The following is a 23869-nucleotide window of genomic DNA, read 5'->3' as shown; positions in this document are numbered from 1 at the left end:
TGCCCCAGTCCCGCATCATTAGTGCACCGCGCTTCTCACACCTCCTTCCTCTTGGCTTGTGACTCCACCTTTAGATTCGCTCCTTCCAGCCTAATGGGCATGCTGTCCCAGAATGGCCACCCCACTCCTTCCTTTCTTGGTCATGTTTGCAGTAAGCCACAGTTCAGAATAGAGAGTCAAAAGCCTCCATAATCCAGAATGTTCCTTTACAACACCCACTCTGATTCCCTCACTAGCGCCTTCTGATTCAACTACACTGGCATCCAGGCACTTGCTGAGACCTTCCTGCTTTGCGTCAAGGCTCTGTAGAAGACCAATCCACAGCCCTGGACACCCCCACACCCTGCATTCCTTCCAACCTGAGCATGATCTGTGGTACTGAATGTGTCTGTCTCTCTGGCTGGAGCAGGGGTCTTGAGTTAGGGATGTGAGCTGTCCCCGATAGTTATGTCTGTCCAGAGTCGCTACACAGCTTAGCTCTGCTGTGCAGCAAGAACACAGTAGACACCTGAGGACGATTTCAACCAAAGCATATTTAAAACATGTTTTCTTTTTTTCCGTATAGACCCAAGGCGAGTATGAATTCGCATTTACAGAATATGAATCATATTCAGATTTTGAAGGCAATATGACAGAGAAAGAAGATGGCAAGTTTGATTTCAAGTTCGGTTTTAAAATACCTAGCGTGTTTGAGCTCGGGGTTAAAGGAGAATGCAGCAAAAACCAACATTACATGAGCAGAATAAAACGATTCTCCTACACTGTAAGTACCTGTCTGGGGCCTTTAGTTGCTTGTTTTTAAATGGTGTTTTCATTTATTCTATGAGAATTTCATAAACATTTTTTTTTTTGGTTTTTCGAGACAGGGTTTCTCTGTAGCTTTGGAGCCTGTCCTGGAACTAGCTCTTGTAGACTAGGCTGGTCTCGAACTCACAGAGATCCGCCTGCCTCTGCCTCCCGAGTGCTGGGATTAAAGGCGTGCGCCACCACCGCCCGGCTCTCATAAACATATTTTGATCATATTCATTCCCATCCCCAACTCCTTCCAGGTCCTCCCTCACGCCACTTCCCACCCAACTTAAAGTTCACTCTTGCTCTTGACAAACATCAGTTTATTGCTTTTAAGTGTATGTGTGTGTTCTTTTATGCTCACAGATGTGTCTGAATTTCAAATGATTCCTGGTCCAAGTAAATAAGACAGTTTCTGTTGTCCTGAAATTCCTCTCATAGATGGCATCTTAGTCTCACAATGACTTACGTTTTGGAGACGTCAAGCCTAGTCATGTATTTTTTATTTTGTAAAAGCCCTTTGCTTTGGTTTTCAATAAGCTTAATGTGCAGATTTGCCCCCCAGTGAAACCTGTCTGGACATTTTTTTCAACCCACTGTAATCTGACTTTTGTTTGAGATAAATGTCTGGAAAGTGAGCCCACTCTTCTGCGACTTCCTAGATGTCTGGTGGGGTTGTCTTTACCATCACCCTGTCCTTGTCCTGCTTTTTTCCTACCCCTTATCAGTTCCCCCACCTCAGGTTACTAGCCCAGGCGGCTTTGCCTTGTGCTGCCCTGATACACAGTCTCTTGGCTCCCACCTTGCCCCAGAGCTGTTCCACAATACCAATCTAATCATTGTCTGTCCCTTGCTGACCACGAGGTAAGCACAAAGCCAATGACTTGGTGGGAAAACCGAAATGGGCAAGGGAAGTGACTGGGATAAAATGTTAAAGAAACAGATGATTGAGGTAAAGAGGATACACATTTTCAGCGACTCACTGAGAATTTTCACCTAGGAGTCATGTGCTAGGCAATTAATCCAGGGAGATAGAAAAGAAAAGAGACCAAGACCCAAAGTCTATAGCGCTTTATATGAAAGCAAAAGAAACCATAAGGGATTCCAAAAGGCCTCTGCTAGAGATACAGTCAATGGCAAGAAGCAGGCGGTCAGCATTCATTAGTATGTAACTATCTTCCATCTGTTGGCTTGTCTTATGGGCTGGGGGCCTTTGGGGTACAGATCTGGTTCCTTCATATCTAGACAGGATGGCGCATAGCAGGCACTCACCACAGATTAGTAGGAACGAAGGACAGGACTAATCATAGAAATAGGCTTTATTATGATGGAAAATGGTGGGTACCATCATGCCCCGCCTTCTCCTCCTCCTCCCCCATCCTTACCTCCTCTCCCTGATTCAAATAATCAGTCTGCAGTGGTAGCATGTATATACCCTGACATGACCTAAGACAAATTCTACAAGGTTCCTTTTGTTCAATTAAATGTACTATCTCAAAAAGCGGGTATCTTTATGGGTTACAGTGTGATAATTTGGTCCATGTATGCAAGGTCTAATGACCAAATCAAAGGAATTAGCTTTTCTGTCTCCTTAATATGCAACTGTTTTGTTGGGCATCTTCAAACTTATCTCTTGAAGCTCCTTATAAAATATATAATGAATTGTTCTTGCCTTTATAGTCTCAGTCTAGTGGGAGATGTAAGCTTGTAAGCAATAAATCACTTTATCATTTATATCAGCTGCAATATAGCACAGTGGAAGTAACAAAGGAAATGTGGGTGATGTGTTCTGCAAGCTTAGAAGAGGAGAGAGTATCTGGGGCTTCCAGGGATGGTAGTAAATAGCCAAGAGCCAGTAAGACACGTAAACATGTGCCCAGAAGAGAGGGAAGAACTTAGAAGCAGAGGGAACAGTCGCGACACAATCACCTCCTGCAGGTTTAGGCATCAGTCCAGAGTTGGTTTAAGTCTGATCTACAATGTGGCTTATGGAAAATGGACAGGCATGAAGAGGACCACTCAAGTCAGGGAAGCTGGCAGCAGTCAGAGAACTGGTGAACCGAATGTGAAGGTTATCTATCCAAAGAAAGAGAGTCGATTACATCAGAAGGCAATAGTAAGCTGATACACCCATGTTTGTTTGTTTGCTTGCTTGCTTTTGCCTGCAGGAGGTTTATCATAATGTTCGCAGAGGTTTAGGATCTTACTCTGACTAGGGAAGTGAAAGCAGATTAGCGAGAGAATGGAGAGCAGAGAGGAAGTTTTATGATAATATGTCCCCTGAAATAGCAAGCAGAAGACTGTCAGAGACTCCTTGGTGTATTTGGGAACAGCAGAGTATCGCAATGGGAGTGAGCATGCTATCGTAAATTATATATGTTCCCAAGGGGATTGAGGCGAAAGAAGTTTTTAAAGGCAAAAATGAGAAGGATTGCAAACAAAAATCTTAGGCCACAGGGTACTTACTAACACCATGGGTGCCACCATTCTGACGCTGGGCAGTAACTGGTTAAAGGTCCTTGAAGTAGCGTACTTTTGCGTGTGATTGCCGTGACTGTCTTCCATGGCAGTTCCTATTATTACACAATCACGAATGAGTGCCCTTCCTTCGTAACTTCCAGGCCTGATGGATTTTTACTTGACTTTTGTGAGGGGTGGCACAGTCAGCTCCATTTTGATTCTGACAACTTTCATAAAGCTGCAGAGAGGAGACAAAGCCTAGCAGACTTGGGAAAGGCATGAACCAAGTACTCGTGGTACGAGAAACAGGGTTCGAACCACTGGACAGGACTAGAATGGGGCGACCACAAGCCAGGTTGGACCGAAGTTGGGGGTTTCAATGACAGTGCATGGAAGGCTGAGTAGCTCATTAGAGCTGAAGGGCTTGGTTGAAATAGAGTTCTCCCCATCTCCACCATCCCTCTTTCCCCCGTGCAAGGACCTAGATACCCCATACAAGGACCCGTCACCTTACATTGTGGTGATACCTAGCTCTCATCTGGCAACACTAGCATTCAGTCTATGCCACAAGTCCAGAGACCCCAGACTTTTCCCGAGAAGGATCAGAGCAAATAATTGAGGTTTTACACAATACTGAGGGAAGGGTCTGTGTCGCAACTACACCACTCTGCCACTGCAGTGTGACCATATGTAAATGTTGCAACTAGGTGCTGTAGACAATATGCAAATGAATGGGAATGGTAATGTTTGCAAAACAGGCAGTAGATACATTCTACATGTCATGGTTTGCAGACGCTTGCCACGGTCACCTTAGCAAAGCACTGTTGTTAGACATGAGTGGTTTGGGGTTTTGTTTTCAAAAGATACAGGCAAATGGTGGAGGTTCGCAAGTTAGCAAATTCTGCTCCCATCTGAGTGGCCTCCAGTGGCCACATTCACCCTGTAGTGCGGGTTTCTGATTCTTCTTCATTATCTTCATCTGCTCCCATAATGAGATCAGCACTCATCCAAGCCAAAAAGACGCTGGAATATTTACGAGAATTGAAATCTTCTCAAAGAGACTGTCTTCCCTTAGATATCCCGAAGGAATCATAAGACAATGACCCCGGGCAAGAACACTGGATGGTAGTTGTAAAATCCATCTTCCTGTTCACGATTCCTAACTGTAAAGACCTGTTTTTCCCATGTTGGTATTTCATCCAGAAAAGCAAGTTTCTGCATGCGCGCTCTGTCCTTGAAGTGACTCATTACAAGCTGAAGTCCAGAAGCCTCATGCTCCATTACGAATTCCTCCAGAGGGTGAGGAGCCTACCCCTCGAGTACAGCTATGGGGAGTACCGAGATCTCCTTCAGGACTTTGGGACCCACTACATCACCGAGGCCGTGCTTGGGGGCATTTATGAGTATACGCTCATCATGAACAAGGACCTCATGGAGCGAGGAGGTACGCTGTCCAAGGGACACCCCTGTCCTGGCCAGCCCAGGAGGGATAGTGATAAAGTCTTACACTAATGCTCGGGGGAAGAGTCTTGAACTGTGTCCCCATTTCCCTCCCCCTGACCTAGCTGTACCTCCACAGATGACTTGGTCTTCATCCTTCTCTCTTCGGTTTGGCCATGTCTATCCTTGCAGCCCAGCTCTCTCTTTGGGATGACCTTCCTTTCCACAGCTGCTGCATCCAGTGGGATCCAAGCTTTTGATTTATCAAGTTGCATATTCCCCCTGAATCACTGGACCACCGCACCTGCTTTCTTCTATAGTTTCTAAGTCTCAGAAATGGTTCCACCAGCCAGCCAGAGGCACAAGCCAAGAGCTTAGGCATCAACCTCAATTTCTTTTCTATTGTCCAACAAGTTTCTTCAGATCGACCTCCAGATTTCTTTTTCTCTTTTTTTCATGTGTTTGTGTGTGTGCGTATATGTACGCACATCATGGTGTGAACACAGGCACGTGTGGGTTCATGTGTAAGCAAATGCACATGCATACGCAGGCCTGAAGTTGATGCCAGAATTCATCCTCTATGCTCTTCCACAACAGTAATTGGAACAGAGTCTCTCAGTCAATCCCAGAGCTCGTCGATACGGCTAGTCTCCATAGCCAGCCTGCTGTGGGGATCCCCTGTCTCCACATTTAGGGGCTGCAATTACAGGCAGGCCTCCATGCCCACTTGGCCTTCACATGGCTTTCTGGAGATCCAAACTCTGTTACTCAGTTTGTAAGACAAACACTCTGCCTCTCCTTATATTAGAAGCCCCAGTCCTTATATTGGGTTTTACAGTTAATACCATAGGCTCATCCTGTGACCAATGCTTCATTCACACTTGAATTTTAATGTGAATATGAATTCATTATAGGTAAATCTTTGCTGTGATTGATCTGATTCAGCAAAGTCGAGGCAAGATCCAAAGTCTCCCAGGATACTCTTGCTATTGAGGGGTCACTGTGGTTCCTCAGGTGAATGGTCAGTCCCAACACTCCTCTCTCTCTCTCCTCCCATCTTGCCTATAGATATTCCAGATCTTTCCAACTGTCTTCAACTACCAGCCTAGGCTATGGATCCTGCTTTCCAATCCAGTACTCTGCCTCTTGTCTGGTTATGGGAACTGCTCTAAGTCACTTGGGTTCCATCAGCAGGGCCAGAACTTGCAAGAGCAGGGCCAATGTACTTGCAAGAGCAAGATTGTAAATACATGTCTTCCGGACTTGGGTCTACCACAATCATAAATGGTCTAGAGAAACATACGACTCAGGGAGATATTCTATTGATGCCACCCTCAGAGTTTCTCCAGAGGACTGCCAGAGAGAGAGAGAGAGAGAGAGAGAGAGAGAGAGAGAGAGAGAGAGAGAGAGAGAGAGAGAGAGAGAGAGAGAGAGAGAGAGAGAACCCTGCCACATTTCATGCACAATCAGCAAATTTGCATGGCCATGAAGGCTCTTTTTCTTGTAACACCGATTATCTCAATGAGATTTGTATTTTAAGGGTTTGGAATATTCTGAGGGAAATTCTGTTCCACATTAGCAGTGCTGGAAAACCTGGTAGTCAACAAGCCTGTCTTCCTCAGTCAGAGTTAAAGCAAGCCCCAGGGAGGAAGATTCCTTGGGGAGAATTTTGGGGGAAGGGATGAGGTAGGAAGGAATCCTCGAAGAATAAGGAACATCTGTGCACCCACCTCCAGGCACTTTCAGACTTGTATATGCATTTCTTCAACCAATTAATGCAGCCCTTTTCCTCCATTATCAAAGATCAGAAAAATGGAGACCAGGGAAGGCAAATGATAGAGCTTCCTTGTAACCTCTGGATCAGCAATCACTAGCTACCTGTCCTGACTAGTCTTATGTCAACTTGACTCAAGCTAGAGTTATCTAAGAGGAGGGACTGTCATTTAAGAAAATGCCTTCATCAGATCCAGCTGTAGGGCATTTTCTTAAGTAGTGATTGATGGGGGAGGGTCCATCCCATTATAGGTGGAGTCAGCTCATGGCTGGTGGTCCTGGGTTCTATAAGAAAGCATACTGAGCAGGCCATGGAGGGAAAGCTAGTAAGCAGCACTCTTCCTCTGTATCAGTTCCTGCCTCGGGGTCCATGTCTTATCCTGACTTCCTTTGATGGTGATCTGTGGTGTGGAAGTGTGAGCTAAATAAACCCTTTCCTCCCCAACTCGCTTTTGGTCATGTGTTTTGTCACAGCAAGAGTAACCCTAACGAAGAGAGTGCCTGATAAGGAGTCTGGTTTTTAGAGGCTAGCTTTGAACATGTGACCTCTTTGAAGGTTGCAACTATCCTTAGAGACAGAGGAGGAGGAGGCTGGAACATGAACTTGGGACTGATCTCTGCGGGGTCTCTGCCATGGCCCCTATACTACTTGTCTCCGGATCAAGGACATTTGAACTTAGGATCCTATGACACCAAGAAGGGTTAGGGTTAGAGTCAATCCCAGGAAAAGGGATAGAGCAAATGACCTAGTAGATCAAGGACATCTTTTCTTATTCCTTCAGATTACACTCTTGACCATGTTTCTACCTGTGCGGGAGGAGGTGGCCACATTGGTGGTAACTTGAAAGTCCACCTCAAATTGGGTGTGTCGGCAAAGAAATGCAATGATATTCTGAATGAAATCAATGGTGAGTCAGACTCGAGCCTTCTGCACTTGCAGCCTTTCTCTCCCTAGCGCTATTGGCCCCAGGCTTTCTTTAAGCATGTGATACTCCAAAGCATTTCAATGAAAATAACAGTCAATCTAATAAAATCTACCTGTTTCCACTAGTATAATGAAATCCAAAAAACGAATGTGGTTGAATTCTCATATTCACAGTGAGTATTTGAGGTAGGTAAAAAGCAAAAAGGCCAATATCCAGGCTGAAACCTTAAGGCCAAGTTTCCATCGCTGTGAATTATAACCTGAGTATGAGGATCACTGCATCATAGTGAGGATAGCGTCACACTGCTCTGGATGCTAAGAGTGGTCCTGGCTAGCAATAGAATGTGGGGGGCCAAGGCAACATGGCAGAGGCTGGGTCTTATCTCAGATAATGCATGCCAAAGAGAATAGCAGATCTGGTATAGCACCAGCCATATGGCAGAGGCCACATGACAGAAAAAGCCAGTCTAGAGTTGGGGGTAAAGCCAGCCTGGGTATAGACCCAGGGTCTAGGAGCAAGATACCTGGATGCAGTATGGGGAGCTGGGAAGTCAGCACATGTAGAGTAGGGATGAGACTGGATGGCAGTGTTCTGATCCTAGCTCTCCCTCTTCCTCCCAGTCACCTCTGTACTGTGCTGCCTGCCATGTGAAGAACCCCACAGTGGAAGCATTCTGTAGGAAAGCACAAACACGGGAATCAGCTGCCAGCCTAGAGCAGCCATTTACACTTGAGAATGAGTGGCCGATATTGCTGATTATCTGTTCCTTGTGGTGGGGCAGGACACATTAAACTCTTTTAAAGAGGCTTGTAGCTTAGTGCCTATACAGGTCCCTGAACAGAACATTGCTGGCACCCACAAAGCCTCACTAATTACAATGTCTCTCTCCCTGTCTGCCCACCTACTTACCAATCTATTATCTGTCATAGATAGATAGATGATAGATAGATAGATAGATAGATAGATAGATAGATAGATAGATAGATAGGCAAAGCAATTGTATGTAGATGATATATACAGAAAGATGATAGATAAATAGGCATATAGGTGATAAGGAGATGACAGATAGATATAAGATCTATCTATCATCAGTCACTTTCTTCTCTCTGTCTCGTGTATACTACTGCAATAATCAGCATTTGTATATGTTCATGGTGAATCTTCTATCCTGTTCTCCTCATCTGTGCTCTGCACGATCGGGTAAGTTTCCAGTTGCCCTGGGCACTATCACTTGCCTATGGTCAGGAACACATCTTCTTCTTCCATGTCACCTATATAAACTTACAAAGAATCATGGCACCTCACCTGTTGTTTAGCTGAAGTAAATGCCAAGGCAGGAAAGTAGATCTTTTGACTCCATGCTACTCTTCTTGTCCGCTCCAGACAGAAACAAGAGGACCACCATGGTGGAAGACTTGGTGGTTCTCGTGCGAGGAGGGGCGAGTGAGTACATTACCACCTTGGCGCACAAGGAGCTGCCAACAGCTGAACTGATGCGGGAATGGGGAGATGCTGTACAGTACAACCCAGCAATCATCAGACTCAAGGTACCAGCAGCCACTGTGCGCACTCCACCTCTGTGTAGAACACGGGTTCTGAGAGTCTGCGTGAGCTGGGTGTGGAATGTGGAGATCGTCAAGGCACAGGCAACAGTCTTGAGTTACTTGCATTATACTAGAAAATAGATGTGGGAATAACTGACTAGAACACAGCACGCCATGTCACCTAAAGTTCCCAAGCTCCCCACTTGGTCCACAAGTCTTTAAGGAAATTAGCCTCTGCCATGCTCTAAGAAGGTACCAGAGGCACACAAAGCCATGACAAGATGGAAGAGATGCCTAGGAAGGACAGTAAGTCAGCAGCGTGCATACCCATCTCTTGGGATCGTGCAAGATGTGGTGGTGATAGCTAACGTATTTGAAGTACCTACTGAGTTCGCAACACTCTGAGGGGGAGTTAGGAATGTTATCTGGAGTAATGCTTCCAGCGGTCTGCATGTCAGATATGCCTGCCTTCTTCTGTGACATGCCAAGGGTCAGGAAGGCCATGTCCGTCCGTGGCTGCTCATGAATTCGTTAGGGCTAGTCAAGAGAGTCTGTCTTCTTTGCCCCCATTATGGGCTTGGGGAATAGGAAAATAATGACTCTCACCACCCAACTCCCACACTAGGAGAGGCTTGCGACTGAGAATAAACTAAAGAGATGCTTGTTAAAACAGGCCTGTCACACACATCAGCAACGGTAGGTCCTTGCCTGTGGGGACATTTGCACAGTACCCCTGGCGTACCGTACATCCCTCTCTTCTTGCTGGTGCCTGTACTGTCATTGATGGGCCATTGTCCACCCCCTGAGAGTTCTCTCGGCAGTCAAGGAGGGAAAATGGGGGACTGGACCTTGATGAGAGACTCGGCAGTCCTGACCCTGATGATTTTTCCAACAGGACCTGGATTTGTGTGTCAAATGCACAGCTCCATAGAACACGAAGGTTGTCATTCAATTCTTGCCCATGTATTTAGTCACTAGTGACACTCACAGCACCATCGATGATAATCATAAGCGATGCGGCTAGCCATGGGCTGCAGGCAGCTGGAGAGACATTCGAGCTTGACTGATGCCGGGGTGACACTGGATGACATCACAGCCAGGTGTGAGAGAGAACAGGGAGTTTGGAGGAAAATAGGCTTCTGAATTTCTGTCCTGTATTGGGATATCTTATCTGGTATTTGTTAAAACTGAGACCTAAGGTGGATGGCTTGGTGACCCCGTGAGGCCGAATGTGCCTGTCTGGGCGAGGGACTGTCGAGGTCAAACTGGTTCTATCAAGCAGAGCACGCTGGAGGAGAGTGATTTAAGGAGCACAGCAGGAGAGAGGCGTAGAAGGGCAGAAGACTTTGACGCACCTCTGTGCATCTGTCACCTGCTCTGCAAACATGCTCTCCCATCCCCGCTCCATGCGCTCTCTCTGGTCTCAGAAGCTGCAGGCTGCTTTCACATTATCTCAGAATAAGGCATCTCGACAGAGGCGGCTTTCCGGGAGGAGTGATGACTGATTTTTTTCAGGACAGCAGAGCCCACTGGATAAACAATTCCCGTGCCACTGCCTGGGTGTCATAAATTGTCCTTTGAGAAGACCTGAGATGAGATTTCTGCAGCTGCAAGGTATGCGAGCAAGAACTAGCTCGTGCTGCTTCCTGGTAAATACAGACAGGGAGAGGTGGCACCTTGTTAAAAGAAGAGTTAGGGGTGGCAGTGGCTAAATAAAGATTTTTTTTTTTAGAACAAGAAAGATGGAAATTATGTTCAAGCTGCAAAAAATGAGCACGCCTGTAAAATAGAAAAATGGAAGTAAATTTGAGAATGCGTTTGCTTTGTGACAACAATAAAATTCAAGAAAATGAGGAATTTATGAAATGAAAATAGAAGCTGAGCTGTTTAGACACTAATCAGATGAAAAGAAAGTAGCTGGATGTGGGGAACCAGGGACGCAAGGGCAGAATTAAAACCCACATTGGAAACTGTAAAGAACTGAGTTGACACTGCAGAAAATTGAGTCGGTGATGTGGAAGGCACTATAAAAATGCTCTTATAATGTGGAAACAAAAGACAACGAGATTAAAACAGTGATGGGAAAGAAAGATGATGGATAGAGAAGAGAAGTGGGAATCTAAGACATAGAGAGTCCTTCCTGAGCAAGCCGCGAGATTAAATGTGTGCATATATCCATCAGGCGTAGCAGAGAATCTGCCCTGCACTGACAACACAGGATGAACACGGTGCTAAAACTCAAACAGAAGTACTGAAAACAAAACAATCCTGCTGCCACACACCCCTGCTGACATGTTTTCCTTGTAGGAACAAATGTATCCCCCAGTAGTAAAAATCAAACGCCAGAGCCATTCCAACGCGCAGCGTACCGGCGACCCTGGTCTTGAAAGGAAAAAGCTTGCCACCTGGTGAAATGCTTCTCAGTGGGTGAACTCCAAGGGCATTTTGAGACAAAACAAAAACGCAAAACCCATTGCCAGATTTAGCTGATGAAAATACGGAATAGCCAGCACTGAACTTCAGATAAAGAAGGAATGAACCTCTGGGTATACGCATCTCTTGTGTATTGCACAAAACAGAACATACTACTCTTCTTTATTTTTTCTTTATTTATTTTTGGTTTTTCAAGACAGGCTTTCTCTGTGTAGCATTGGTGCCTGTCCTGGAACCGGAACTAGCTCAAATTCACAGAGATCTGCCTGCATCTGCCTCCCGAGTGCTGTGATTAAAGGCATGCGTCGCCACTGCCTATCTCTTACTCTTGAATTATTCCTTATCTGACTTTTGAATGGAACTGGGTATCTTGTGTTTTAACCAGTAAGCCTTATTCTTGGTCCGTCATCGGCATATGTTTCTGCACAGGTCAAGGTTGGAAGATGTTAGGGTTGGACTACAGCTGTTGAAAACATTGCCTTGCCTAGGGTAGAAGGAGAAACTATGACTGGGTGCTCACACTGAGGTCAGAATAGCCTAGGTCGTACTGCAAAGGAACAACCATACCCCGGTGCCTTAGTTCAGTCTGAATCAACTTCCCCATTACACATGCCAAGAAGTATTGGGAAGAATGCCCCGTCCAATAAGGTCATCCAAACACCCAGACACAGCTGATAAACACTCTGAAGAGTGCCGGAAGTCTTAAGTTACTTCACTCGGTGCTCCTGCTCACCTGTCGGTGGTCAGAAAAAGTCACACTGAAGGCCCACTTCTGAGGACCTGCAGCCCTACTGTGCACAGATCTTCCTCTGAAGACTGTAGCTCTACCATATGGAAACCTGCCTCTGAGAACTTACAGCCCTGCTGCGTACAAAATTGCCTCTGAAGAGATGTTTCCCTGCCCTATGTCAGCCTGAGTTTAAGAAGCTACAGTTCTGTGTGCTTCTGCTAAGACGCAGCCTGACTATGTGCAGCCTGCTTGTGAAAGGTTATGTCCCGAAGGAGAGCTGAAATCTTGAATCCGCAGTCGTAATGCTTTCAAGAGGCAAATTCACTCCAAGGATTCTCATAAAGCAAAAGGAGATATAAGATGAGATGTGTTGACACTATTCCTCTAAAACCCCGTCAGCCAGGAGCTCAGAAGATAACCCAGCAGTAAATTTCACACTGTACAATCATGGAGACCTGAGTCCAGCCCCTCACCCCCAGAACCCTTATAAACAAAGCCAGGTGTGGTGGGCTACCTTTGAGACACCAGTGCTGAGAAGGCAGAGACAGGCAGACTGCTGGGTTCATGGGCCAGGCAGCCTAGCCTACGCCCTGGCTCCAAGCCAGTGAGACATTGCCTCAAAAGAACGCAAGGCGCATGGTTCCTGAACATCACCCAAGGCTGGCCTCTGGGCCCCATGTGCCCCACCACAAACACACACGCATACTACAAACAAGTTCTAGTTAATAAGTAGACAGATAACGGCTACCACCAGTAGCTGATGACTTACCACAAATAAGACCCTCGTTAGGTGAAAAATGGCACGAGGAGGGTATGATCTCTAGGGAAATGGACAGCCGTCAGTTGGCTAATAAATATCCAAACTTTTAACCTGTCCCAATAAAAATAACATCATAGCGGTATTATTTTCACCTACCAAATTGACAACCATTTAAAGTCTGTGATACTCAAAGCATTGTGAGCACTGAGGGGGCCTTTTGTGAGCTAGGATGGCAATATGATTTGGCTCGAGTCTAGGAAGGTATTTTAAACCCACATCTCCATACTATTAAAAATGTTGATGGTTTTTGATCTAATGTTAATTTTTTTTAACAAATATGTATAGAGACAAATCAGCTTAGGATAGTTGTAGTAGCATAAGCTAAAAGGGCAAAGGAATCAACTGGGAGCTAAAAAGCAGAGGAGCTGAATAACCAGCCCACCTGCGTGTCCCGAAGCTGCCGAAGGTCACTTTGTCAACACAAACTGAGTCACACAGGGAGGGCCTCATGTTATTATAAGTGAAGAGATGAGATAGAAAATTGCATTTATGCACTAAATTGGTATGATTTTCTAACTGTCCATAGGTCTAAAAGTATATACTGACCAGCAGTCAACACTCCACAATGTTCAGAGTCCAAGGCCACCCTCAGTGGAGTAACACCTTTGTCAAGGTGTTAGCTTCTTAGCTTGTCTGTGCCCCAGCTTTGTCAACTGTCACAGGCAGAGCACAGGATTACCCAGTCCTCGGAGCATTGTGAAGACTTATGGGATACGTGCGTGCCTGCGTGCGTGCGTGCGTGTGTGTGTGTGTGTGTGTGTGTGTGTGGTCCCGCTCCTCGTGATGACTGGCTGTAGTGACGAGTATTTGAGAATAACAGGGCACACTGCAGAGATTTGCATGGACCTCGACAGAACTTCTCCAGCGTCACCTGTAAAGGGCGTGATGAGTAGAATGTCCTGAAGGGCAAGCGAGGCAGAGGCCCAAGTGATCACTGCAGTCAAGATGGAGTATCTAAGGGAGACGTGCCGAAGAAAGAGGTAGAGGGAATGAGGGGAGGGGGAGGACGGGTGGAAGGAGAAGGGAGACAGGAAAACGGGCAGCGGGCAAATAATGGGGGCACAGCCGTACTGACCTAACTGTAATGGGCTGCCCCGAAGCCCCACAGGGGTTCCTGCTTCACCAATGCAAGCTGCCATAGCCTGAGAAGTTTGGGGAACACATGGGTGAGGCTAGTGATGGGAACCCCTGAGGCACTCCTATCAGGAATCATCCTAAACTAGTAGGGAAAATTCAGGCTTTGGACTCCAGTTTTGATGGTAATGAGTCATGTATCTACCTGGGGCTTCCCCTCACCCAACAACTGCGCTAATCATCAACATCTCGCAAGAAACAGGCCCTTCTCTGAATCTTACCAGCTCCCAAGGTGCAAGGTATGTGGGAAGTTTATTCAGGTTTGGCTGCTGGCTAGGGCTGTGTGTCTTGGTAGGAAAACACCATGGTGGTTAAAGTAGGCCTTTCAAGGAGCTTGGAGCAAAAGCCAAAAGCTGACTGCTGAGAACCTTATCAGCGGTGTAAAGCAAGCGCCTCTCCCTTCACCCTCCCCCGCCTGTGACCAGCAGGCTGGTCTCTCTGAAAACAGTCTCTGGATCAATTCATTGACCACAGACCGTTGAGACAATGGGACCTCCAAGGAGCCTTGCTTTGCCCACTGGGGCGAAGGTCAGCATCAGATGCATTAAGAAATGGAAGCAATTTTCTTCCCACTGGAGGCTTCTATTAGGCATGATTGCCTGCGTTTAGACAGACCCTAAACTCTCCTGGGCTGAATTAGGACAGGATCACCAACAAAATCTGGAGAGGAACCAGGCCCTGGAGCTGCATCCCTAACAGAGGAACAGAATACTGCAAAAACAGCAGTGTGGCCCTGGTTCTTCTCATGGGCCGAAGCCACAGAAGCCACACCCACTGACGCCAGTGACCAGCCCCTGCAGGGGCTGCTTGTACTTTTCTAACCTCTGCCCTCTTCCCATGCCTGCTGCCACTGCCTCCCCCAGACCCACTGCATCTAGACCACTAGCCATCTTCTTCACCCTTAATCTGAGGCTGTGCCTAAAGCCAGAGAGAGCAACTCCAAGTCTCTCTCCCAGCCAGCTTCCTGTCAAATCAGAGAAGAAAATGGAGGCTTCTCATGAAAAGGTTTGATGATTATAAAGGAGCATTTGGAAAACAGAATGTTATCAAATGAATAGTATAGAGACCTCTGACGGAAGGGGTCTTGGAGTTAGGCTTCCTGGAGTGAATGCTTGGATTATATGAGTGATTCCCATGAGGCTGGAAGGAAACGATGCCGGGATCACAGTCCTATAGTATACCAAAGAGCTGTGGAAGATCACCTTCCGGGCACACCACCAAGACAGATGAGCGAGCCTCTCCAGTCCCCTCCTCTCGCCCGCTCATCTCTGCTGGTTTGGTTCTTACTCTGTGAAACCACATGGGACAGATGTGCCTTGACGCACTGTGGGATCGTGTCCAGATAAACCTGTCATGAATTGAAAATATCAAGGCAGAAATGCATTCGACACAGCTGACCTGCGGAACACAGCTTGGCAGCACTGTGGCCTGGGAGCTTCGGGAGTCTCATGACCCAGGGGCTGACGGGGCCAGATCCCCTGACACTGGTGGCTGTGCAGTACTCCCAGTAGAGCCTGGCACTAGCCGGGGAAGGTCACAGTACACTCCAACTAAATAGGAATCACTTTCTTGCCTTCCTAAGGTTGAGAGGTCCTGCATCGAACCCATTTAAGTCAGAGACTGTCTATAAGCCTCCAGTGTACACCAGTGTCTGCCTCTGTCTCTAGCTTCAAGAAGTTCCTGGGAATAAAGATCCTCACATTAAAGTTATTTTAGGTTCATGCCTAGGCCTTAGCATTTCTTGCTAATTGATTTGGACTTGAACAAATGACCTTGCATCTCCCAAGTGGGGGAGGCAGAGAAGACAGACATCTGACTACACCCTGTAGCGCCTCTCCTGTCCTAGAGGAACCCTCCTGCATTTTCCATGCCCGGCCCTCCCTGTCCTTCCCCTGTAGCTTTGCTTTGATCTCTAGTCGATGTGTGTCTTGCCTCTTCTGCCCCAGGCCGAGCCCCTGTATGAGCTTGTGACAGCCACCGACTTCGCCTACTCCAGCACGGTGAAACAGAACATAAAGAAGGCACTAGAGGAATTCCAGGAGGAAGTCAGCTCCTGCCACTGTGCTCCTTGCCAAGGCAATGGAGTCCCTGTCCTGAAAGGTACCACCACCTCCTAAAATACTGGGCTCCTCTGTGGAAGGTATCGCCTGCAGGGAGCCTCATTCTGGGTCAACCGTTGCCCGCTTTTCACTTCCCGAGGAGTTGGAATGTGGCAGGAAGGAGATTCTGCTTTGGCTGTCAGGGCACCAGTACTCTAGCCCCAGGGGCATCATGGGTAGCACTCAAATTTAGCTGATATTTGGAACTGTGAGCATGTGGTCTACCTTTAGGTCAAATATTGATTTAGCCAAACCCTGGACAAAGAAGAGGGCCCAGGCGGACCCAAAGAAATCCTTTGTGACTGTCCTTGCCGGTATGAGGGGAGGGGATTTGAAAGTGGCGTCATGGACAGACTAGGAGGACTTGATGACTAACTTCTAGGACCATGCCCAGAATCCTTACAGTGGGTGGGACGGAGCGAGAAGAGTGAGGCTGTCGTGTCAGGCTTGTTATGAAGAGATGTCAAGATGGAAGAAGAGTCTGTTCCAGCACTCTAAACAGGAGAGCTGGTTGCTTACTCTCCAGCTCAGGGAGCCATCTGGAGTCAGGCAGGGCCCATATCAATAGAGCATGCCCAGAAAGTTCACAAAAGGAAACATATTTGAGGGGAAGGAAATTCCAGGCCAGTAGTGGCACTGAGGCACGTGTGTGGAGTTTTCCAGACAGAGGCTAAGAGACAGGGTGTGGCCCGCAGCTTCTTCCGTCAGGTAAGCTTCCCTCCTTAACAGTTACTTCACAGGAAGTGAGCTCATCTCAGCAGCTCGGAGTTGGAGCCTAGCATTACTGTAGTCTTTCTTGCCATACAAGAAAGTTAGGACTAGAAGCTGGTGGCCACTGGCTTGTAGAGCAGAGGCGAGGGACAGTATGGAGTCAGACATTCCCAGGGTCTATTCTGAGGAGATAATCTTCATGATGAGATGAGAGACACTCCAAGGGGACAGATTCCAGATCAGCATAGAGAAGCGCTTCCAAAGGTTCAGAACTTGCCAACAGTAGGTAGGGTGAGGCTTAAAGAGCGGGAAGCTCCCTAGAGGCACTCGCGCAGGGACTAGACGATTACTTGTGAGTGATGACTGGCTTCAGCGACTGCTAATGCATCATCCGATGCTGAGAGCTTATAAAAGTGAGTCAAAGGTCAGCCAAGGAGCAATTTTCTCAACAGCACCATATAATTCTCATGATGGCAATGAACACCCCCCATGAGGACCCCCGGAAAAGGAGCAGGTCTTGGTATTGCACCTGCACGCTACTTACACCCCATCTACTGTCTAGTCCACATATCTACCTGATGGAAACGCAGTTGCTTGGGACTGAGCTCCTGAGTCCTGGTTTCACTCTTTCTCTCCCTGTTTTCCTCAGGCTCACGCTGTGATTGCATTTGCCCAGCTGGTTTCCAAGGCGCAGCCTGTGAGGTTACCAAACAGAAAGGTAATGAGTCTTCCAAAGTCGCTTGGATAAATAAACCCTGGGAGAATGTAGGGAATGACAAAAAAAGATTCAGAACAAAGTGGGGGTGTAGACCAGGAGACGGCCATTGTGGTGTTCAGGATCCTGTCTGGCTCCTTCAGGATTTTATAACTTCTCCTGCTGAGAATGCACCATGGTGTAGGGGGCTGCTAATGTGTGACATTCCCAAGCCTCTTGGGTTGTTGTAGAAAGCATATGTTCTTTTCGTATTATTCAACATTCAAAATCCAATGTGGGGTGTGTGTGTGTGTGTGTGTATGTCATCTGTAGAAATTCCTGTAACATACTGTAACATACCCTATCCCTCAGTGGAATTAGTCAATTCCTGCTGTAGATGCCCACATAATTTTGAAATTATGTACACATATTCCCTTTCTCATTGTATCTCCTCGCCTCCTTCTATAAGTAATGCCATATCCCATTGATTTCTGCACCTCCATGATTCAGGAACAGTTGTCTCTCAGTGATAGAGATGATAGATAGATAGATAGATAGATAGATAGATAGATAGATAGATAGATAGATAGATGATAGATAGATAGATAGATATAGTCTGCTCTCATTCTTTGCCCACTTTGTCATCTAAGAACTATCAAGCTCACATTTCTCTCTTTTTTATTCTTTCCCATAACTTTTTGGCGATAGCCTTAAAATGGGCATATCCCATCTAGTAAAGTAGTAGACACCCTCTGTGTGCTTTGTTGCGGACTGGGCACCTTGGCTTGGTTCTTGATCTCAGCTTGAGTTCAGACTTCATCACCACCATTAATAACTCTGACTTAGACACGTGCTCTCTCTGCATCTGTGAAGTGGACATGATCCTATCTACTACCTCACAGAGCTGACTTAAGCTTAGATGAGGCATACGAGTCATTTGGAATGCTGACGATACACTGGAAGAGCAAAACTAAGCATCAGTTGCTTTGTTTGGGATTTATTATTTGTATTTTAGAGATAAAAAAAATTTATTCTTTGCAAGGACCCCATGAAGTCTACACTGGTGATATCCCCATTACGTAGATAAAGGTGGTGAAGACCAATGGGTCACCGCTCGCAGTGAGAGCAGGAACCCAGATCCAGGTGAGCAGGTGTGACTGACTGCACAGCCTTTGAGCATGTCCTTCTACCTCAATGCTGGCTTTGCTCTCTCCTCCTGCACCTCAACCAGGTCCCAAAGTGTGACCTGCTCCGAGTGTAGGGTCACATGGCCACAGTGTTTCTGTTTGGAGGAGACCTTGAAAACCATCCACGGTAGCCCTTTCATTTTGCGCAGATCTGTCATGGGGAAGTAACTGGTTATTCAGCAGCCTCATCTGTGACCAAAGTCAGTCCTTAAGTGGACAACAAGCACAGTGATATTCACCCCATTTACAGCATGCCACGTTCACAGTAGGTAACAGATGTGACATAGCTCCACACATGAAAACCTATCCAGTATCTTACAACTGTGAAGTACTTTCTCTGGAAACCATCCATCCACCTATCCCCCTCCCATTCTCACGTCTACCCATCCATCCATCCATCCATCCGTGCGTGTCTCTGTCCACCCACCCACCTGTTCACTATCTGCCAACCCATCTATCTATCCATCAACGTGTTTAGCCATCCATCCACCCACCCACCCACCCACCCATCTATTTCCATATTCATGCATTCATTCGCCCATCCATCCTCCCACCACTGATACATGCATCTCTGCACCTCCTCATCAACCCATCCATCTAGCCGCCCACCTATTCATCCTCCTACTCCCCAATATTTATTTTCAGAAGGCCTTCCGTAGGCCAGCCTAGGTGTTGTGATTCATTGTGACCAAAGCAGGTACAGTCCCTGTCATCACAGAGATTGTGATGTAACAAGAAAGAACAATGCTACTTGAATTATTCCACAAACACACCTGAAGTTTCTATGCAATAACTGCTACAGGTGCTCTGAGAGCTTAAAATACAGGAAAGTGATGAAAATTAGGGGTCCTGGGCTTCTGTGAAGGAATGCATGTTTGCTGAGATCTGAGGGCAATAAGATTGATAATGTCAATGGGAAAGGCGAGGGTACCCTGGGAAAGGAATAACTGTAGAATATGCAAATACCCTGTGGTATCTCCCTTGTTTGAAAGGAAGATATCAGAAAGTCAGCTTTCAAAAGCCTGTTGGCCTATTCACCCAACCCTACCCCACCTCCTAGAACAAGAGAAGTTATTAAGGACCAACTTGCACTCTTTGTCCTTCTTTCTTATAGATGTTCCCATCGACGGGAGGTGGAGTTGCTGGTCCAACTGGTCTGCGTGCTCTGGAGGACAGAAAACAAGACAAAGGCAGTGCAACAATCCACTCCCTCAGAAAGGAGGCAGGCCCTGTTCAGGCCCCGCTTCAGAAACGCTCAACTGTTAGAGGAGGGAGCAGCCCCGGCTGATGAGCCATCGCGGGCTCTGGGCCTCACAGATTCAGCCAGCTTCCCACACATCGGCTCCCACCCAGGGCTGCCACAATGAAAGGCAATGCCTCTGTCCTCCAAAGATTCTGGTTTGTTTGATGCATGCTAATTTCAATAAAAAGTGGGTTGAGCCAAACCCTAAGTTCTTGCAAGGTAAAGCATCATCGTAAAACCTCCCTCTGCCTGCTCTGCACGCATTTTACCCTCATATGGTCTAGGAGCCAGAAACTATCTTGGTCACCATGTAGTGGCAAAGGTACATAGTAGGTGTCTAATAATGAAATAGTAAATTGGTAAGAAGTTGTTCATTCCTTGCTAAGCACACAGTCTTGTTCAGTAATAAAGATAGCTCGTCTCTGTGGAATGACTTCTATGTGCCCCCGATCCATTCCCATGACAACCTTGCAAGATAAATATATGGGAAACAGACTTGAAAAAATATAGCAACTTCTCCCAGGTCGTATCATTAAATGACAGAATTGTGCTGCAAATGAGGCTTCTAATTTTAAATTCTCGAATAAAATGCAGCATAAAACTTCCTGTGTGTGCGCGTGCACGCACGCACACACGTGCACGTATGTGTGTTCTCCTGCATTTCATGTTCCTTCCCAGCCTCCGCCTGCTGCCTTGTCAGGAGAGTGGCTTCGGGTTTCTTGGCTGCTTTGATGTTCAGTAGAGGAAGCAAAGCTTGTGGCAGCAGAAACCATGGAGTAGATCTGGATGCTGATCACTAACAGGACATGGCTGGGAGCCAAGGGAGAACAATCTCCACTGCAGGAGAAAGGGTTTACAATGGAAAGAGAAGGTCACAGTGGCTGGGAAATGGGTCGAGGGGCTGCTGGCTGTGGGGTAGTGTGCACTGAAGCCCCACCCTTCCTTCTTTGAGAGATTGCCTGTACATTCACTTTGCTCACTGGGCTTTTGTGCAAATACTATTTGGGGAATAGAAGCTTGATGATCTCAGTAGGGTGGTGACTGATGTTCAGGTTACCAATATCTTCTTTTAAATAGTAACTGATTAAGCTTCATGTTTCTGATACATTCCCGCTTTTCATCACTCTGCTTGCCCATGGACATACCTCCCCGACTGAGGAACTTCAGGCGAGTTTCTTACAATAAAATGGGTTGGGGGGAAAAAAGCAGTTTGCTAAAGGTAAATTGATTCCTCGGATTCATTTGCAATCAACTGTCTTCAGCCAAGGCTCTTGTTTTGCATCTGCCACAGCTGGATTTGGTACTGGGTCCCGAGAGCTGAGCCCATCCATTTCTTCAGTCTGGCCTGACCAGCTAGATCCAGTAGTCAATAGGAAACTGGGAAGGGGCTGAGGACTCACTGCCTGAGGCGGTGGCAGACAGCATGGTAGTTCTGTCTGCCCCCCTACATCCCTCGTCCCCAGCAATCGAACTGACGGGTCTGGGCCCTTGTTTAGCTTAATATTATTGCTTTGCTGTCTGCTGTTATTTCAACAGGATAATGCAATAATGTTTTATCTCTTTCATTATACGGAGGCCGTATAATTTTCTTGAGTTATAATCTATCTTCTTTTAGGATTCCCCCGAGACAGGGAAGAACCACTCTGTCTTTGGTTGACGGGAGGCTCCCAGGAAGCTGACAGTCGCACATCGAAGCAGGCACCGCCAAATTAAATTCTGGATCTCAATCACAGCCACCACTTCTAATGGGAAATTTGAGTTGATTATGGTGATGACAGCCCAGGTTCACGTTTATTGCATTTAGCAGAAATTGTTTATCCTATTAAATGTGGTCTTGAAGGAGAGACAATTGAATCGTGAAGCACCGCTGAATACCCGGGTGATGCCCAGGAACTGCTAAACTGTGTAATAATTATATTCTTATTTGTGGGCTGAACTTCCCCACGTGGCTCTTTCTGCAAACAAACGCACTTAGGAGGAGGTTGAAACATAATGTAAGAATTAAACAAAATAAATGCAAACTGTGCTCTTGGAGTCCTGGCAACTGTGGCTCACCCAGGTATACCTGTGCCGAGCCGAAATATTATTCGGGCAGAGCCCAAGCAGTGTGGTTCGGCGGTGGCCCTGAACTGCGAGTACAAGTACAGCCCAAGGAGCCTGTGTGTGAGAGATGTTTGCATCCAAGAGGAGGATCTTTAAAAGGCCGTGAGCTCCACTGCACACTGAATGCCAGGGTAGGAGGCTTTCCCAAGTGACATTGGGCTAATAGCATAACTTCTGTGGGGATAATAACTGTTATAATTACTCTAACAATAGTAATAATAATAATAGCTGCCAATTATAGTGTTTTCCAGTTTATGAAGTCTTTAACCTGAATCATCCGTTTAATTTTTATTTGAGTTTAATGGGGTAGAATTTCTGCAGATGACAGAGGGAGTTTCAGGTGGAATCCAGATTCTTAACCAAGACTGCAGCAAGCAAGAGGTGGTGCGGGGCCAGGAGGGAGCTCCCGAAGGCTGGACCACGGGCGGAGAAGGGCCATCTCTGTCTTAAAAAGAAGACACTGAAGCCAGGTGGTGGCAGTGGCGCAAGTCTTTAATCCCAGTGCTTGAGAGGCAGAGACAGGTGGATCTCAGTGAGTTCAAGGCCAGCCTGACCTACAGAGTGAGTTCTGAGTTCCAGGACAGCCAGAGCTAAATAGAAAGACCCTGTCTTGATGAACCAAAAGAAGAAGAACAAGACACCTCGGTTCTCAAGCATTTATAGTAAATCTGTTGGGAAAGAGTGTACCTGGTACAGAAAACCTTTAGCAGTACTCTACCCCAAGTACCCTCATCCATGGAGAAATATCCATAGGACCTTACACACAGCAGCACGAACTTATCCTGTTCAACTCACCTGTCAGACTCCACTCCAGATTACTCTCTTCATTTTTGGTGATGGTGTGCAGGTGTGCATGTGTGTTTGTCTGTACCTGTGCATGGCATGTGATTATAAGGTGTTTTCAAATGTCTGTCACTTTTTTTTTTAAGATAGGCTCTCTCATTTGATCTAGAACTCAAGTTTTGGCTAGGCTGGCTGATCTGGCTGACCAGCAAGTCCCCCCGAACCCTCCTATCTCTGTCTACCTCTGACCCCAGTCAGCACCAGGGTTACAGATGTATTTCACTATACCCAGATTTCATGTGTGTCCTGGTAACTCACATTACCTCCTGAGCCATTGCCAGCTCTCAGTTTGTCTCCAAGCTAAACTAAGCCCACATACAACCTAACAGCAGGTGGGGGGGGGTGCTGTTTGTCAGCTCTTGGATATACCCTGTTTGGTGAGTGCAATCCTTTCCTCTCTGAATGCCCTGCTCAGAGCCAGTCAGATTCATACCCTGAGCTGCCCAAGTGTCTGTTCATGGTGACAGAGACATGGCATCACATCTCTTAGCAGGACTAGCGACATCGTGAGGAGAGGCTGCATACCAGAACATGCCACACACATGTTCTGAAGCCAGTGCTGATACCTTAGGCTGGCTCAGTGACAGATGGCTCTGTGGCCTTGAGCATGCTCTGTTCAGCAGGTGCCTTTATCCCCTCATGTGAAGAAGGACAGGGCACAATCTCCTTCTGGGACAACATAGGTATCATGTGGACCCCTGGACCCAGAAGAGGCCCTGGGCCTGGTAAGCACTCTTTTCTTAAATATGTCACTATTACAGTCATTTTCAGGGATTCTCAAACTATCACCAAGAACTCAGGTTGTTGGTTTTCACGTACAACTGCTTTAAAGACGTTTCAGGATAAAACTCTCTTCAATATGTGAGAATAAAAGGATGTAAAATTGCTCAACTCCTGGGGACATCTTAATACAGGACACGGAGGGCTTTTCTCTCCCAAG

General features: G+C 46.7%; 1 protein-coding gene across 2 annotated transcripts in view; it reads left to right on the top strand.

Annotated features, from left to right (window-relative positions):
* C8b (complement C8 beta chain) overlaps window positions 1-20207 on the top strand; it is a 44636-nt gene extending 24429 nt beyond the window's left edge. The window contains exons 6-12 of one of the 2 annotated variants that reach the window (XM_050136193.1): window positions 566-763; window positions 4453-4693; window positions 7245-7370; window positions 8772-8935; window positions 15996-16149; window positions 17509-17577; window positions 19855-20207. In XM_050136193.1, the coding sequence (XP_049992150.1) occupies window positions 566-763; window positions 4453-4693; window positions 7245-7370; window positions 8772-8935; window positions 15996-16149; window positions 17509-17577; window positions 19855-20006 (1104 nt within the window). In that variant the 3' untranslated portion in view covers window positions 20007-20207. Of the gene's footprint in view, window positions 1-565; window positions 764-4452; window positions 4694-7244; window positions 7371-8771; window positions 8936-10447; window positions 10547-10664; window positions 11650-15995; window positions 16150-17508; window positions 17578-19854 lie in introns of those variants that run through there. The other variant, XM_050136194.1, reaches the window with a different exon arrangement.
* Window positions 20208-23869: the final 3662 nt, after the last annotated feature.

The sequence above is a fragment of the Alexandromys fortis genome, unplaced genomic scaffold (assembly GCF_014885135.2).
Source record: "Alexandromys fortis isolate MF-2015 unplaced genomic scaffold, M_Fortis_MF-2015_v1.1 scaffold_13, whole genome shotgun sequence".
NCBI classification, from domain to species: Eukaryota; Metazoa; Chordata; class Mammalia; order Rodentia; family Cricetidae; genus Alexandromys; species Alexandromys fortis.
This window is presented reverse-complemented; position numbering and strand designations above follow the sequence as displayed.